General features: G+C 42.2%; 1 protein-coding gene across 2 annotated transcripts in view; it reads left to right on the top strand.

Moving 5' to 3' along the window:
* PTN (pleiotrophin) overlaps positions 1-13,378 on the top strand; it is a 100,968-nt gene that overhangs the window by 67,642 nt on the left and 19,948 nt on the right. For both annotated transcript variants that reach the window (XM_004741693.3, XM_004741692.3), the window contains exons 2-4: positions 8,380-8,495; positions 9,368-9,541; positions 11,498-11,659. In XM_004741693.3, coding sequence (XP_004741750.1) covers positions 8,381-8,495; positions 9,368-9,541; positions 11,498-11,659 — 451 coding nt within the window. In that variant the 5' untranslated portion in view covers position 8,380. The remainder of the gene's footprint in view (positions 1-8,379; positions 8,496-9,367; positions 9,542-11,497; positions 11,660-13,378) is intronic.

The raw sequence follows: 13,378 nt of genomic DNA, 5'->3' as shown, positions 1-13,378 counted from the left end.
TGTGTTTCACAAGCAAGGTGGAGAAAGTGGGCTTAAATAAATAATAAACTACTCCAAAATCAAGGGTCTTGAGCTGTTCAGGGAACGCATGAATTCAAATGTATTTTCATTACAGTCGCACCTACGTAACACCCAGTGCTCAACGCATCCCCCTGGGATGTCTTTCCACTTCTCTGTGCTTTCCGCACCCTGGTCTTAGTATGATATCAGCGGCCAGCACCTACAGTTCTTCTCCAGAGGTCTGCTGTCTTGGGAGAGAAGATAATTCGCAAACAAAAATAAAGACCTAATACATCCCACATGGGCTTGTGCCAAGGAAACCGTAAAGCCAGGTGAGGGGACATACATGTATGAAATTGGTGACATTTTAGATAGTGGAGTGAGTTACGCTATTGGACACCGGGCTATTTTTTCTCTTATTTATGTTATTCTATTCATCCATTTAGCAACTAGATCAGTGACATTTCTGTGTCAGACACTGTTCTGAGCTTTACAAATGAATGTAAGGAAAAGATGGTGTCCTGTCCCTTAAAAGCCTTATGGATTACTGCAGGGAAATGCATACAGTTTGTGTATATACACGACTATATACATAGATACACAAATATAATCACAATCACACATGCACACAGCGAAAGTTATACTAGATGTTAAGGCTTTTTATTTTTTTATTATTATTATTATTTTTAAAAGTAGGACTATGCCCAGCATGAAGCCCAATGCTGGAATTGAACTCACCACCCTGAGATCAAGACCCGAGCTGAGATCAAGAATCGGACGCTTAAAATGACTGATCCACCCGGCACCTCTGATGTTAATGCTTTTGATAGAAATTCAGTTTAGTGGCTACTCTAAATGTCAGTCATTCTAATAGGACCTTGAAAGGTTCAAGGCTTGTACTGTTGGCAGTTTTCCAAAGATGGGCACTTACTTCCTGGCCGGTGTGTGGGGGCGAGTCAGCTAGCTAGAAAGGAACCTGAGGAACCTCCATCGACTGCTCCGTGACTACAGTTTTTTATTCTCTACGTGCTTTGTGCATGACAATTAGAATGTATCATTTCATGTTTTTTTTAAGAAAGGAATGATTTTAAGAGAGACTCAATTGCTAGTCATGGTAACAAAAGAAGACAAGTCAAAGGGGCCTTACTAAGTGGTGGTTACTCAGTATAACAGGGTAGTGGGCTCATGGTATTTTTCGGTTCTTTATGCTTCGGTTGATAGAGTCAATAATACGCCACTTGTATGGTCAGGGTTTGTGAATGGACGAAATCTATGGATTGGACATGACACAGTGAGCTCCCAAGATAAAGAGGACAATGTGGCCTCGACAGAGGCCTCATTAGAGGTGAAATCCCTGGTGGCAAGCCTTGGGAGGTGATAAGAGTTTGCTAGGTAGAGACATGTGGGAAAGAACTTGTACGGGGTAGCAGGGGCCAAGGATCAGTTGACTGAAACACTGTTTTTGAGTTAGAGAATTAGCAGTCTTTCCAGCTAGAGACACACAGGAGGGAGAGCACAGGTGAAAGGAATTCCCGTGAGAAAGAAAGATTGGCACATGTTCTAGAAATTCTGTCTATACCTAGGCTTTACAAGAGTATAGATCAGAGGGAAGCAAGAAAGGCCACTTCATGCTAGAAGGTAAATTACAAGATCGTGTCGTCCTCTGTGAGGAGGAGAATTGGATTGCCATTTTTGCCCAGGGGAAATTCAGCTTTTTACCTTCTATTCTAGGAAGATCCCACGCAAAATGCCAATTTGTTGTCCTAATACCATTAAGGATGAAGGGTTTAGGGGGCTGCGATAGAAGGTAAGAAAGCCTACTGGGTGGCTCAGTCAGGCCTGGAATCAAGCCCCACGTTGGGGCTGCCTTCAGGTCCTGGAATCAAGCCCCACGTGGGGCTCCCTGCTCAGCAGAGAGCCTGTTTCTCTCTCGCGCTCTACCCGCTGCTCTGCTTACTTGTGCTCTCTCTCTATCTCTCTGTCAAATAAATAAGTAAAATATTCTTAAAAAAAGAAAGGAAGAAAGCAAGCAAGCAAGCCTACCAACCAAAGGCACTGTGGGTCTGCCATGTGCCAGGTACTATGGTGCTGACTTTTCATGCATTCTCTCCCCTCTCAAAACATGGTGGGCAGTCTTCACAGCCATGTCAAGAGCTGAAGAAGATAAGTTCCAGAGAAATTAAATACAGGGCTTCATTACATAGCCAGAGCTGGGATTCTAACTGAGGGCTCACCTACTACAAAACCCTTACTTATTCCTCTGTATCAGGTTGCAGTGAACAGATAGAAAAAGGATTAAGAGGAAACTAGAACATTCTAAAATTCTAAAAGCTCATCTCCAGTTACTTTTGATTATAGCAAATGAAAGGAGCGAGGGAATAATACAACTGACCCAAGTCCCTTTTGAACTCATGTGGCTCCAAAAAATAGCTGAATAAACATACCTTCACATCACTGCCATAGTATGAAGGGTAACCAAATTGATTTCCATTGAATTCTTGCTTCAGTTGATTGATCTTTCCCCCCTTTCTTCTTCCTGGATGTTTTTGTGTTTTTAGAGTGGAGTTGGAAATAGAAAGCCATTTTCAAGAAACCTACACATTCCTGTAAAGATTAATAAGGGTCAGAAGTGAGGCGGCTACATGGTTTTAGTCAAAATGGGTTTCCTGCTATATTACCAAGTCAGAAAACAGGAGAAAAGAATACACTGAGATATCATGTTTAAATTAAATAAATGGTGGTCATTATTTTTCTTGAGAAAGGTAAACATTTCTTAAAATGATGATTTGGTTGGTTTTCTGTTTTGAAACATGAGATTAGATATTCATACAGATCATACGATGGTAAGACTTCAGCTTTGACTGGGCTGCTTACTAGTAAGTCAATAGGAGTGAGAAATCGTTGGTTGTTGGCCGAACCTTAAGTGGATCCAGAGATTGTAGCGGAGTGGAGAGGACAAGGTCAGTCAGGAGGAGTAGATGGCTAATTACTGAATTTCAGAAGAATTATAAAAACGACTAGGCCTATTCCATCTCTGAAGACAAGAATGAGAAATGAAAGTGATAATTAGGAGGCTTGATGCAAAATAATTATCAATAAGATATACCATAGTCTTCTGGCTCTTTCTCAGTCACATGGACAAAGCCATCTGTCACCACCCTATCTAATTAGTCCTCTTCGACTCACTGTTTATCACATCACCTTTTTATTTGTTTATAAAATTTACCACCGTCAGAAGTTATCTTATTTTTGAGTTTCTTTACTTGCCTATGTGTTTACTTTTGACTTTGCCCACCAAGTGTAAGCACCACGGCGTCAGTACTCTGGTCCGTGTTGTTCAAATCCTTGTCACCGCTGCCTAGACCAACTCAGGCTACGAAGGCTGCAACTCCTACGTACACAGAGTTTTTGAATAATTGAGTTAATGGATACACCATTTGTGATGTTTCAAGTATTAATATTAACATATGTCAGTATTCATAAAGTACTTAAAACAGGTCCTCGCATGTAGTACAATAAATGCTTGTTAACCAAGTGAGTACCTTCCTAATAGAAGCTGACCGATCTCCCTCAAACTAAATTAAAGTCACTTCTGAGAAGTAAGAGAACACAGACATTTAAGTCTATGACTGCGGTCATCTAGAACATGAGTCATAGTTCATGCTCCGTAACAGAATTTCTGACCATCAGTGGTTTCGTTTGCTTTGTAGGAAACTTAAAGGAAATTCATCTTTGGCCTTAACTGAATCTCTGTCTTTGGTTTGCCCTCAAGAAAGAGAAATGCAAAATAGTGGTCCTTCCCTCATACATCATGACATTCTATAGTTCTTAACAGAGTGAACCGTTATTGGCCATTTGACAGTATAAACTTTATTGGGGTGTAAGCTTCGTGAGAACAAGCAAAAACTTCTCACTGGTCATTGTTGTATCCTGAGAGTTTAGCTCCATGGCTGGCATATGGTAGGTGTCCCAAAAATGTTTAATGAAAGCATGTGCTCATGTGGGGAGAAAGGAAACATTAGGATATTTTTGGAATCTTCCTGAATCCTCACATAAATACAGATGGGGGGGTAGATTGATAACAAAACTCCAACCAAGGGACAAGGTTTAAAGCAACACTCAGGGTAGATTTTTATCATTTTTATTATTCTTTCTTAGCTCTGGAGGCTTGAAGTCCGAGATCAGGGTATCAGGATCGTTGGGTTCTGGGTCATAGGCTGCCAGCTTCCCATTGTATCCTCACTTGGCGGAGAGCAGAGACAGAAAGAAAACTCTCCTAGGAGTCTCATAAGGGCATGGAGCCCATTCAGGAGGGCCCGACCCATATGACCTCGTTGGATCCTAATTCCCTCCCAAAGGCCCCACCTCCTAGGACCATGTGGGTGACGAGGGGTACGGCCTCAACATATGAGTTTGGGGGGGGTACAAATATTCAGTCCATACCAGCCCCCCGGGAATCACTGAGTAGGACCCATTGCTGTTCCCGTCACAGAAGAGCCAAACAAAAGACTGTGCAGCTCCTGGGGAAATAGCACGGTGCCACTTACAGTCTCACCAAAGGGTTAACACCTGAGTCTGATTAAGCCTCTGCTCCCAGCCTGCCAGAGTGCAGCAGAACAAAGGAATGTTGAAATTCATCGTGAGTTTGCAATCATCAAAATCCAGAATGTGGCCCACTGCTGATTACATGGCCTGGTTCTTGTAAAAAGTGAAAACCAAGAAAAGAAAGAAAAAAAGGGGGCTGGAAGATAATCCTACTTAATAAAAGAAATGTAAAAGATAACCTTTTTTAAGATTAGACATGTCTAAAGAAGCACACTCGAATAAAAGCCTCAAGAAGTGCAAAGAAGGAATTGCTGCCTATTTGTGTTGGAGCTCCAGGGCTCTCATGGCGATGGGGAACATGGTAAAGCCTTTGGATATGAGTGGAAAATTAATTCATCTTATAATTCACTAAGTTGTGTGTTTGCTTTGTGTGGTTTTCTATACGTTGTGTTTGATTTTACAATAAAAAGGTAAAAAAACTATTTCCCAGGAGTTTGGGCAAAGAGAGCACAAAAAGTCTAGAAAGTTCTAGTGATGTGTAATACATGGTGCAGATCATTCTCTGATGATGCAGTCTGTATGCTTGTGGACACTGACTGTGTATGTCTGCTTTAGATTCTGGCTGTTGTCTCCAGCCCGGCTTCTTCAGTAAATTTCATGTCCCCTGGCATAGACAAAGGATGGAAAAATCAGTTGATCATGCATACTAATTCCTGTGCTTGATGCTGTGTTTTGGAGATATTTTTCACTAGCAAAAAGTTGACCGAGCAGCTACTCTGGGCTGGGTCCCGGACCTAGGTATTCAAAATAAAAAGAGGGGACTGGCACGGTTACTGCACGCAGAGGGCATAAAATATAGTTGCAACAAGAGATTTTTGTTTTCCCCCATTTCATACAAGTTAAATTGCCTTGGCATGTTCCCTGAGTCTCAACGTGGAACCTCTCGACTTCCCTGAACTTCAAAAAAAAAAAAAAAAAAAAAAATACTGGGGATAAAGGTCCTTGAGTTTATTTTAACCTAGGAGGTCCAAGGTCAGAATGAATTTGTGCCCTGATGATGCTGAACAAGTCTTCAGTGGACAATCAAATCTTCTCTCTCTCCTCTTTTTTGTTTCATTCTTTTGTGTTTTGCTTTTAAATAATACTAGATAGTTCAAAGTGTGATGCTTGTTATTTCTCAATAGAAAGCAACATTATCATTTTGCAATACAAATATTGAATCAGTATGTTGTACACTCAAAACTAGTATAATGATATGTGTCAATATACCTCAATTTTAAAAATTGAAGAGAAGTATTTCCTTGTACTAAGTAATAAGAGTGTAAGGGTGGATTAACTTTATTCAGCAATTAAGAATACATTTCTTAAGATTCCGGTTGGCTCTCTGTCTACATCTTCATTTTCACAGCAAGGCTCTCAAGCAGTTGCTATAATCACTGCCACTTTGCAGATGTCAAAAGAGAAGTTCCAGTGGTTGTGATTTGCCTGAGGACATCCCCCAAATTAGGTGGTCAGGCTACAGTTTGAGCCAACATTTCCGCCTCCGGGTCCTATGGTCGTCCTTCCAAACAGATCGCTAAGGGGCCAGTTCGATTCCAGGATTCTTGTCTTGCGTTTACACCAGAGTTTGAATGCCTCTTAAAATTCTAGATCCTGTTAAAATGCTAAAGGAAGGAGAGCTCTCTTTTTCCTTCTCAGCAGCTTTTTCTCTAGGGAAGGAATGACGATTTTGTAAACTAACTCATCTCCTTTGAGTTGGTTTCTTAAACTTTAATTTCCTTTGATCTCTGAGCTTTAGACTTATTAGTGATGGAGATGAACTCAACAGGAGTTTCTACACACCACCATCTATGGCAGTTTTCCAGTTGACGGTTCAACCCCATGAAACTAAATCTATCAGGGCAAGTGCAACAAAAAATGGTGGTAAGAGAAGGTGAAAATAAGGAAATGATTCAAAAGAACAGCCAATTTAGCAAGCCTTCTGCCACTGTTTTATTTCCCTCAGTGCCAACAATTCGCCGTGATCCAAGTCCTTTTGTCTGTTCATCTCGCACGCCCCTGGAGAGCGAACAGGGTTAAACTATTTAGACAGAGAATTTTTGCCTTTACTTGATGCTAAGGACAAACAATCAGCGATGCAAATACCACAAGCAGGGGACCCGTGAGCCACACGTGTGCTAATTACTCAAGTATTTCCTACAGCAGCAGGCATCAACGTGCACATTGGGCAATGTTTGGGAACACTTGAATTTGGGGATGATTCTAGTCCTCCTATTTCTAAAACCCCTTACTTTCTTAAATAACCTTTATTCATTTTCTCCAGCCGGAAAAATGGAAGCTATCAAAATATAGGCCCATGTAGAATAGTAAGCAAAGTAGGAGGAAGGGGAGAAGGAGATGAAAAGAAAGATGGTCTCCAACTCAACCGCATTGCTGGTGGCTCCTTTTACACGGGCGAATTGCTGTGCACAGGGAGGGACTTGGGTGCATTTCTCCTTAGTGCATCTCAAACTAAAGTCTACCATTCACCCACTCCTTCAGGCTCTGAATTGTTGCGAATTCATATCAGAAGCAGAGAGGGTGCATTTCCATTCTAATTCCAAATGTCATCCACTTCCTCTTTTTCCTTCCCGTTAGCTCACACTATGGCAAAATAACCCCTTGACTCAAAACAAGGGTATCCTTAGGAAATCCTGATCTGGGTGGGGTTTTTCTCTTCAGAATTCAGTGAATTTAACTTGAAACATTTTTGAAAATAAATATAAAAGTAGGAACTTAATAGTGTAAAACTAGAAATGCTGAGGCTAGAAGTAGCCAGTGACAACAGCTTTCTACTAATACCCGTTTTCCTGAGTGACCGTGGTTCTTCACGCGGCTCCAAGGGCATTACAAGGCTCTACAAAGATCAGCCCGTTGTGTGGTTGGAAAGTTCACTTGTGAGCTGTGCTTTCTCAGTGGGAACTTCTGAATCCTCAGAGGACACTGTACACATTGTAGTACACTTTGTTCTACAATAAACTGTAGAACAGAATAATATCAATTCTGTGTGTGTGTGTGTGTGTGTGTGTGTGTGTGTGAGGTTTTATTGTTCACACTCAAGGGAATCTAAAATCACTCTTCTGGAAAAAAAAAAAAAATCCTCAGATCTAATGACCATGGGTAACCATGCTGACAATTAGTTGTCACAAGTGACTTCAAGTTCCAGGAGTCTTTCTAATGTTATTCTAGGATTTTTGACTCAGAGCAAATGTGGAGAATTTCAAATTATGAGTGAGTGTAATCTCTTTATTATCCTAGAATTGAGAAGATTTTTAGATTTTATGTGAGCTTATACATGTATTTGACATAAAGCATGCTAGCCCCACTTCTGTCTTGCACCTCCCTCTTGGTGGACCAGTGACCATTAACTGTGTTCATTCAGATTATCCATGTGGACTACAAAACCGAGGTTGTTTCTAGGAATTGTCAGGAGTCACAAAGATGACCATAGTTACAGACCTTACCATGTATCCCTACCAGCAAGATTCACTGCTCAGAATTATGCCATGAAAATTCTTTTGATTCCATAATTCTTGAGTCATACTTCAGCAGGTAATTTCGTGTGAGGTTCTTAAGTGGGGAACCATTGTATTTTTGTCAGTAAACACCTAATTGCAGAAGAACACTTACTTCAGTGGCCGTGGGAGAGAAAAGAAAGAATTCTGCTCAAGAGCACTGATAGAAACCTTCTGAAAATCTATTCCAGAAGTGGAACATGGCACCCTTCCTTAAGGAGTGCCACCAGCCTTCCTCTATTAGGCTGACACCACCTTCTGTTTCTCTGTTTATTCCTAGAATGCAGTCCCAGCAGTATGTGCAACAGCGTCGAAAATTTGCAGCTGCCTTCCTGGCGTTCATTTTCATCTTGGCAGCTGCGGACATGGCTGAAGCAGGGAAGAAAGAGAAGCCAGGTAAGCTGTAGGGTTAGGACTACATAACCCTACATATGACATACTTAACCCTACATATGACATCCTTAACCCTACATATGACACACATAACCCTACATGTGACACATATAACCCTACATATGACATACACAACCCTCCCTTTGTTCTTTCTTTAGAGGAATCTAAGTGACATCCCCCGTCCTCACCCTGCCATAGGTCCTAAAATATGGCTGATGGTTATTAACATAAGGACTGTCTTATAGCCCTTATGTACGGACTGCTGAGGAGCAAGCAGGTGTCTTACGTTGAGTCTCTTCCTCAAAGAAGAGTCCCGCAGGGCATTTTTGTTTTATCTCATATGAACAAAGGGGGAATCTGAAGCTCAGAGCGATACAGCATCTTCTCTCTGTCACTCCCAGCGTCATGCACGGTAGGCTGTGGAGCTGGCAGTCTGTTTATGTCTGTGAGGCACCACATTCAGCTTATGGCTTCCAGCTCTAAGACAGAGAAGGGAACATTGACTTGCAATGAAATGCTAATCTGACAACCCTTACTTCTAAAAGAATGTTGCCTTATCTTTCATGTTTCACTGGCTTTGAACATCTTTACCAGAAGAGTTTGCTTCTAAAAGGAGATGTCATTATATCCTTTGTACAGCCCCTAGCCACCGGAGTTACACTAATATGAGTTCTGTCTCCTTCTGTTCACCTTCTCTCTTCTCGTGATCATTCACCGATTCAATCACTTGGCTACCATGGGTCAAGGTGCTACGGTTCACTGGACAGTGAAGACAGAGGTCAAAAGCACAGACCCCGCAATTACGGCGTCCTGGAATGAACTTTGTTGAATCAGAGTTTCCCAGAGGTGGACTCGTGTTCCTTTCTTCTTTCCAGAAAAAAAAGTGAAGAAGTCCGACTGTGGGGAGTGGCAGTGGAGTGTGTGTGTGCCCACCAGTGGGGACTGTGGCCTGGGCACCCGGGAGGGCACCCGGACCGGAGCCGAGTGTAAGCAAACCATGAAGACCCAGAGATGTAAGATCCCCTGCAACTGGAAAAAGCAATTTGGAGGTAAGCCCCACCACTACGGTCCTGCCAATTTGGTCTTCCACTCGGGGATAATGCTTGTGTTCTTCCACCGGTCCTCTTTTTGAGCTTGATTACTGTTTATTTTCAATAAGTTGATCTTATCAGATTGCAAGTAACCAGATACCTTGCCTTACCTCCCAGGTTTCTCAACTTTGGTGCTACTACCATTTGGGGCCATGATGCGTCTGTTGGGGAGGGCACTGTAGGATATCGAGCAGGATCTCTGGCTTCTCTCCACTGGTTTCCAGCAGCACTCTCCGCCCCCATCAACTGTGACACATAAAAATGTCTCCAGATATAGCCAGATGATCTTTGGGGTCAAAATAGTCCTAGATTGAGAACCACTGTCCTACCCATCGGGACATAAACCATACCCTTGATCCCTCCTGAGTGTGCCTTGACCTGTCTTTTCTTCTCTCTCTCCTTCTTCTTCTAGTTCTCATTCCTTTTTTTCTTCCTTCCCCCTTCTATTATTTACTCTCCTCCTCCTTCTCCAGACATCTTTCTGGGGCTCTCAGGACCCCCCCCTCTTTTGATCATTCCCCACCGTCCACCCTGGTTAATAGATTTGCTTATCAAATCTAGCCAGGCTGCTTACAGGCAGTTTCCATAGACTTTACTCTCGCTAATTATTGTCATTTTCCTACTGGCCTCCTCTGCCTGTTTGGGAAGGAGCCTTTCAACACTTCCAACTTTGAAGCCCACTACTGAACACCCAGATTACCTGTCTTCTCCACATTCCAGACTTTTTGTCTTTCTTGGCCTTGGTGGTACGCAGTGCCCCAAATGTTCTCACTCTTTGCAGAAATGTATTCTGACTTATAAGACAGTAAAGAAGGATAATGAATATACACACTGTATTTTTCTCATTCTCTATAACCTCTGGGGTGCTTCTTGTGAATGCTGGTAAGTTCTATAGCACATGGTGAAATTCAGATACATTTGGTCTTAAATTGTATATGGGTTCCCTAAAGACTCCCCTACAGAAAGTTTTTAAAAGTGTGTCTTAAAGAATGAATATATAAGAGCTCACAAAAATAAGAATCCAGTTATACAGTGGGTAAAAGACATGGACAAATATTTTACCATAGACGAGATACAGGTGACAAACACTTGAAAGATGTTGAACATCTATCTCTTCCGTGCTAGGGAAACGGACATGAAAACCAGTGAGATGTCACCGTATACCACGTACCTCTCAGAAGAGCTAAAATGACAAATAGGACCAAATGCTAGAGAGGAGGTAGAGAAACTAGGTCCTTCATACCTTGCTGATGGAAATGTGAAATGGTACAGCCACATTAGAAAGGAGAATGGCACGTTTTGTTTTGTTTATAGTAAGAATAAACATCTGTTTACTGTACAACACAGTGGTTTCACTCTTGGCCATTTATCCTAGAGAAGTGAAAACTTACGTTCCTCTAAAAATTTGTACACAAATAGTAGATAGCTTAAAATGACAAAAATTATAGAGATGGAGAAAAGATGAGTGATTGCCAGGGCTCAAGGAGATGGGAAGGGAGGAAGGTGCCTAGGCAAAGGCTATGACAGGATTAACCCAAAGGACTGTTGGAACTCTTCTGCCTGTTAATGTGTAGATGTTCACTCATCTCTACAGACCTGACCGCGTCACACAGAACTAAATGCGCACGCGTACACACAAATGAGTGCGTGTGAAATTGGCAGAACTTGAATGACTTCTGCGGGATGTATCCCTGTTCATTTCCTGGTTGTGCTCAGGAATTCTAGTTATGCAACACAATCACAATCGAGGGGAGACAGGGTGAAGGCTACAGGGGTCTCTTCAAATTATTTCTTTCAACCGCATGGGACTCTACAATGATCTCACTGCAAAAAGGTAAAAACAGAAGTGTGTCTACCTTTACGGCACTACTAGAGGAAATTAAAGATTTCTGTTTGGTCCTACCCTGCCTTTAGCGGAGTGCAAATACCAGTTCCAGGCCTGGGGAGAATGCGACCTGAATACCGCCTTGAAGACCAGAACCGGAAGTCTGAAGCGAGCCCTCCACAACGCGGACTGCCAGAAGACAGTCACCATCTCCAAGCCCTGTGGCAAGCTGACTAAGCCCAAACCTCAAGGTAGGTTCCTGTCATTGCACCGCAGTTTTCACGTGTGTGTGTTGATGGACTCACGTGGGATTTTCAGGTAAGGAAACTCGAATTTTCTGGAAGGAAACCTTAGGTGAATCACCTCAAGAAAAAGACTGAACAAGCCCTGTGTATTGAACATCACACCAGTGCTTTTCAGCAGGCAATTGACGAGTCCAGATTAGAGTCCTCTGCACAGATGGGGTGTGGGGGCGGGGATTGGAACAGCCTCCTCGCACAAATAAACAACTTAGCAGAATAAGCCAATTAAGACATTTGCTGTGTGGTGACTGTATATTCCAAGCCCTAAACTGGGACTGCATCCTGACAAGTATGAACAAATTCATGAAGACCGTGAGGCAGAAAATCTAAAATCGGGTCTCTCCTAGATTATCCAACGAACATAGTTTTCATGAAGTCAGCTACATTATTTTACCTTTTTCCTATCTCCACTGCAAAAATTGATAAGTCCTATATTTCCTTCACTCCTTTCAGCCTCTCTCGCTCTCTCTCTCTCTATATATATTTTTAAAGTTATTTTACTAAGTACATTCATCATGAAATTTTCAAATTATGTAAAGCTGTCTTTCTATTTATTCCCAGAAAGTTACACTCTGTTCTCATGCCAGAGAAAGGGAACCAAAAACAAATATCATGACTATGGTTTCGTAGAAATAGGATCCCGGCTGAGGGAAGACAAGGAGTAGTATTACACTCTTGTTTCATGGGTGTTATGGGCTGAATGGTGTCCTCTTTCCTCCTCCCCCATTCAGATGTTCAAGATCTAACCCTCAGTACCTTAGAATGTGACTGTGTTTGGAGATAAGGCTTTTAAAGAGTTCTTTAAAGTGGAATGAAGTCATATGAGTGGGCCCCAGTCCAATCTGACTGGCATATGAAGAAAGGAGATTAGGACACAGATACATGGGGAGAGAAGACCATGTGGAGACATAGCGAGAAGATGGCCGTCTAAAAGCCAAGGGGACACACCTCAGAATAAGTCAGTTGCTGACAGTTGGTCTCACACTTCTAGCCTCTAGAACTCTGAGAAAATACATTTCTCTTGTTGAAGCCATCCACTCTGTGGTACAGGGTAAGGCAGCTCTTGCAAATGATACGGCAGGTCTCAGGGAACTCTAAAATATCTCCCTGGTTTGTGCTCGTATTTGCGCTCTAAAATTCATACTGGCCAGATTAAACATAAGGAGAAACTCAGAAGAACTGAACTTGAAGCCCACAGGAAATAGGAAAAAAAAAATCCTCCAGCAATTAAGAGGATTGGCTGGCTTGCTACTGATCATCAGAAAGGTCTAACTTCACAGACCTAGCGCCTCCATCTCTGGTGGAGTGGACGTGGTTGCCCCCAGTGGTAGGGTGGCCAGATGCAGGCCATACCTGCCAATGGCATATCTAGGATTCAGGCTGCCCTTTCCAGATCATGGAAATGTGCTGGTTCCAGTGTGTGTTTGGAAGGTAAGAAGTGGGGCTGGGGTCAGTATATGAGTGTGTGTGCCCACTTTATAAGTATTACTTGTCTGGAAACAACTGCTCAGATCTAATGAAAATTAGCAGCCTTGTCTATCCAGTGACACATTTCCAAAACTGGAAGAACTCAGAGATACACAGTTTTCAAATTAATTTATTTTTAAGGCAGTCAGAGAACCAAAATATTCAGCATAAATTGAGCATGGAAAAGAAAAGGAACGAAAG

The sequence above is a fragment of the Mustela putorius genome, unplaced genomic scaffold, assembly GCF_011764305.1.
Source record: "Mustela putorius furo isolate JIRA1106 unplaced genomic scaffold, ASM1176430v1.1 tig00003845_pilon_pilon_pilon, whole genome shotgun sequence".
Classification (NCBI taxonomy): Eukaryota; Metazoa; Chordata; class Mammalia; order Carnivora; family Mustelidae; genus Mustela; species Mustela putorius.
The sequence above is the reverse complement of the archived record's forward strand: the minus strand, read 5'-3'. Positions and strand labels throughout refer to the sequence as shown.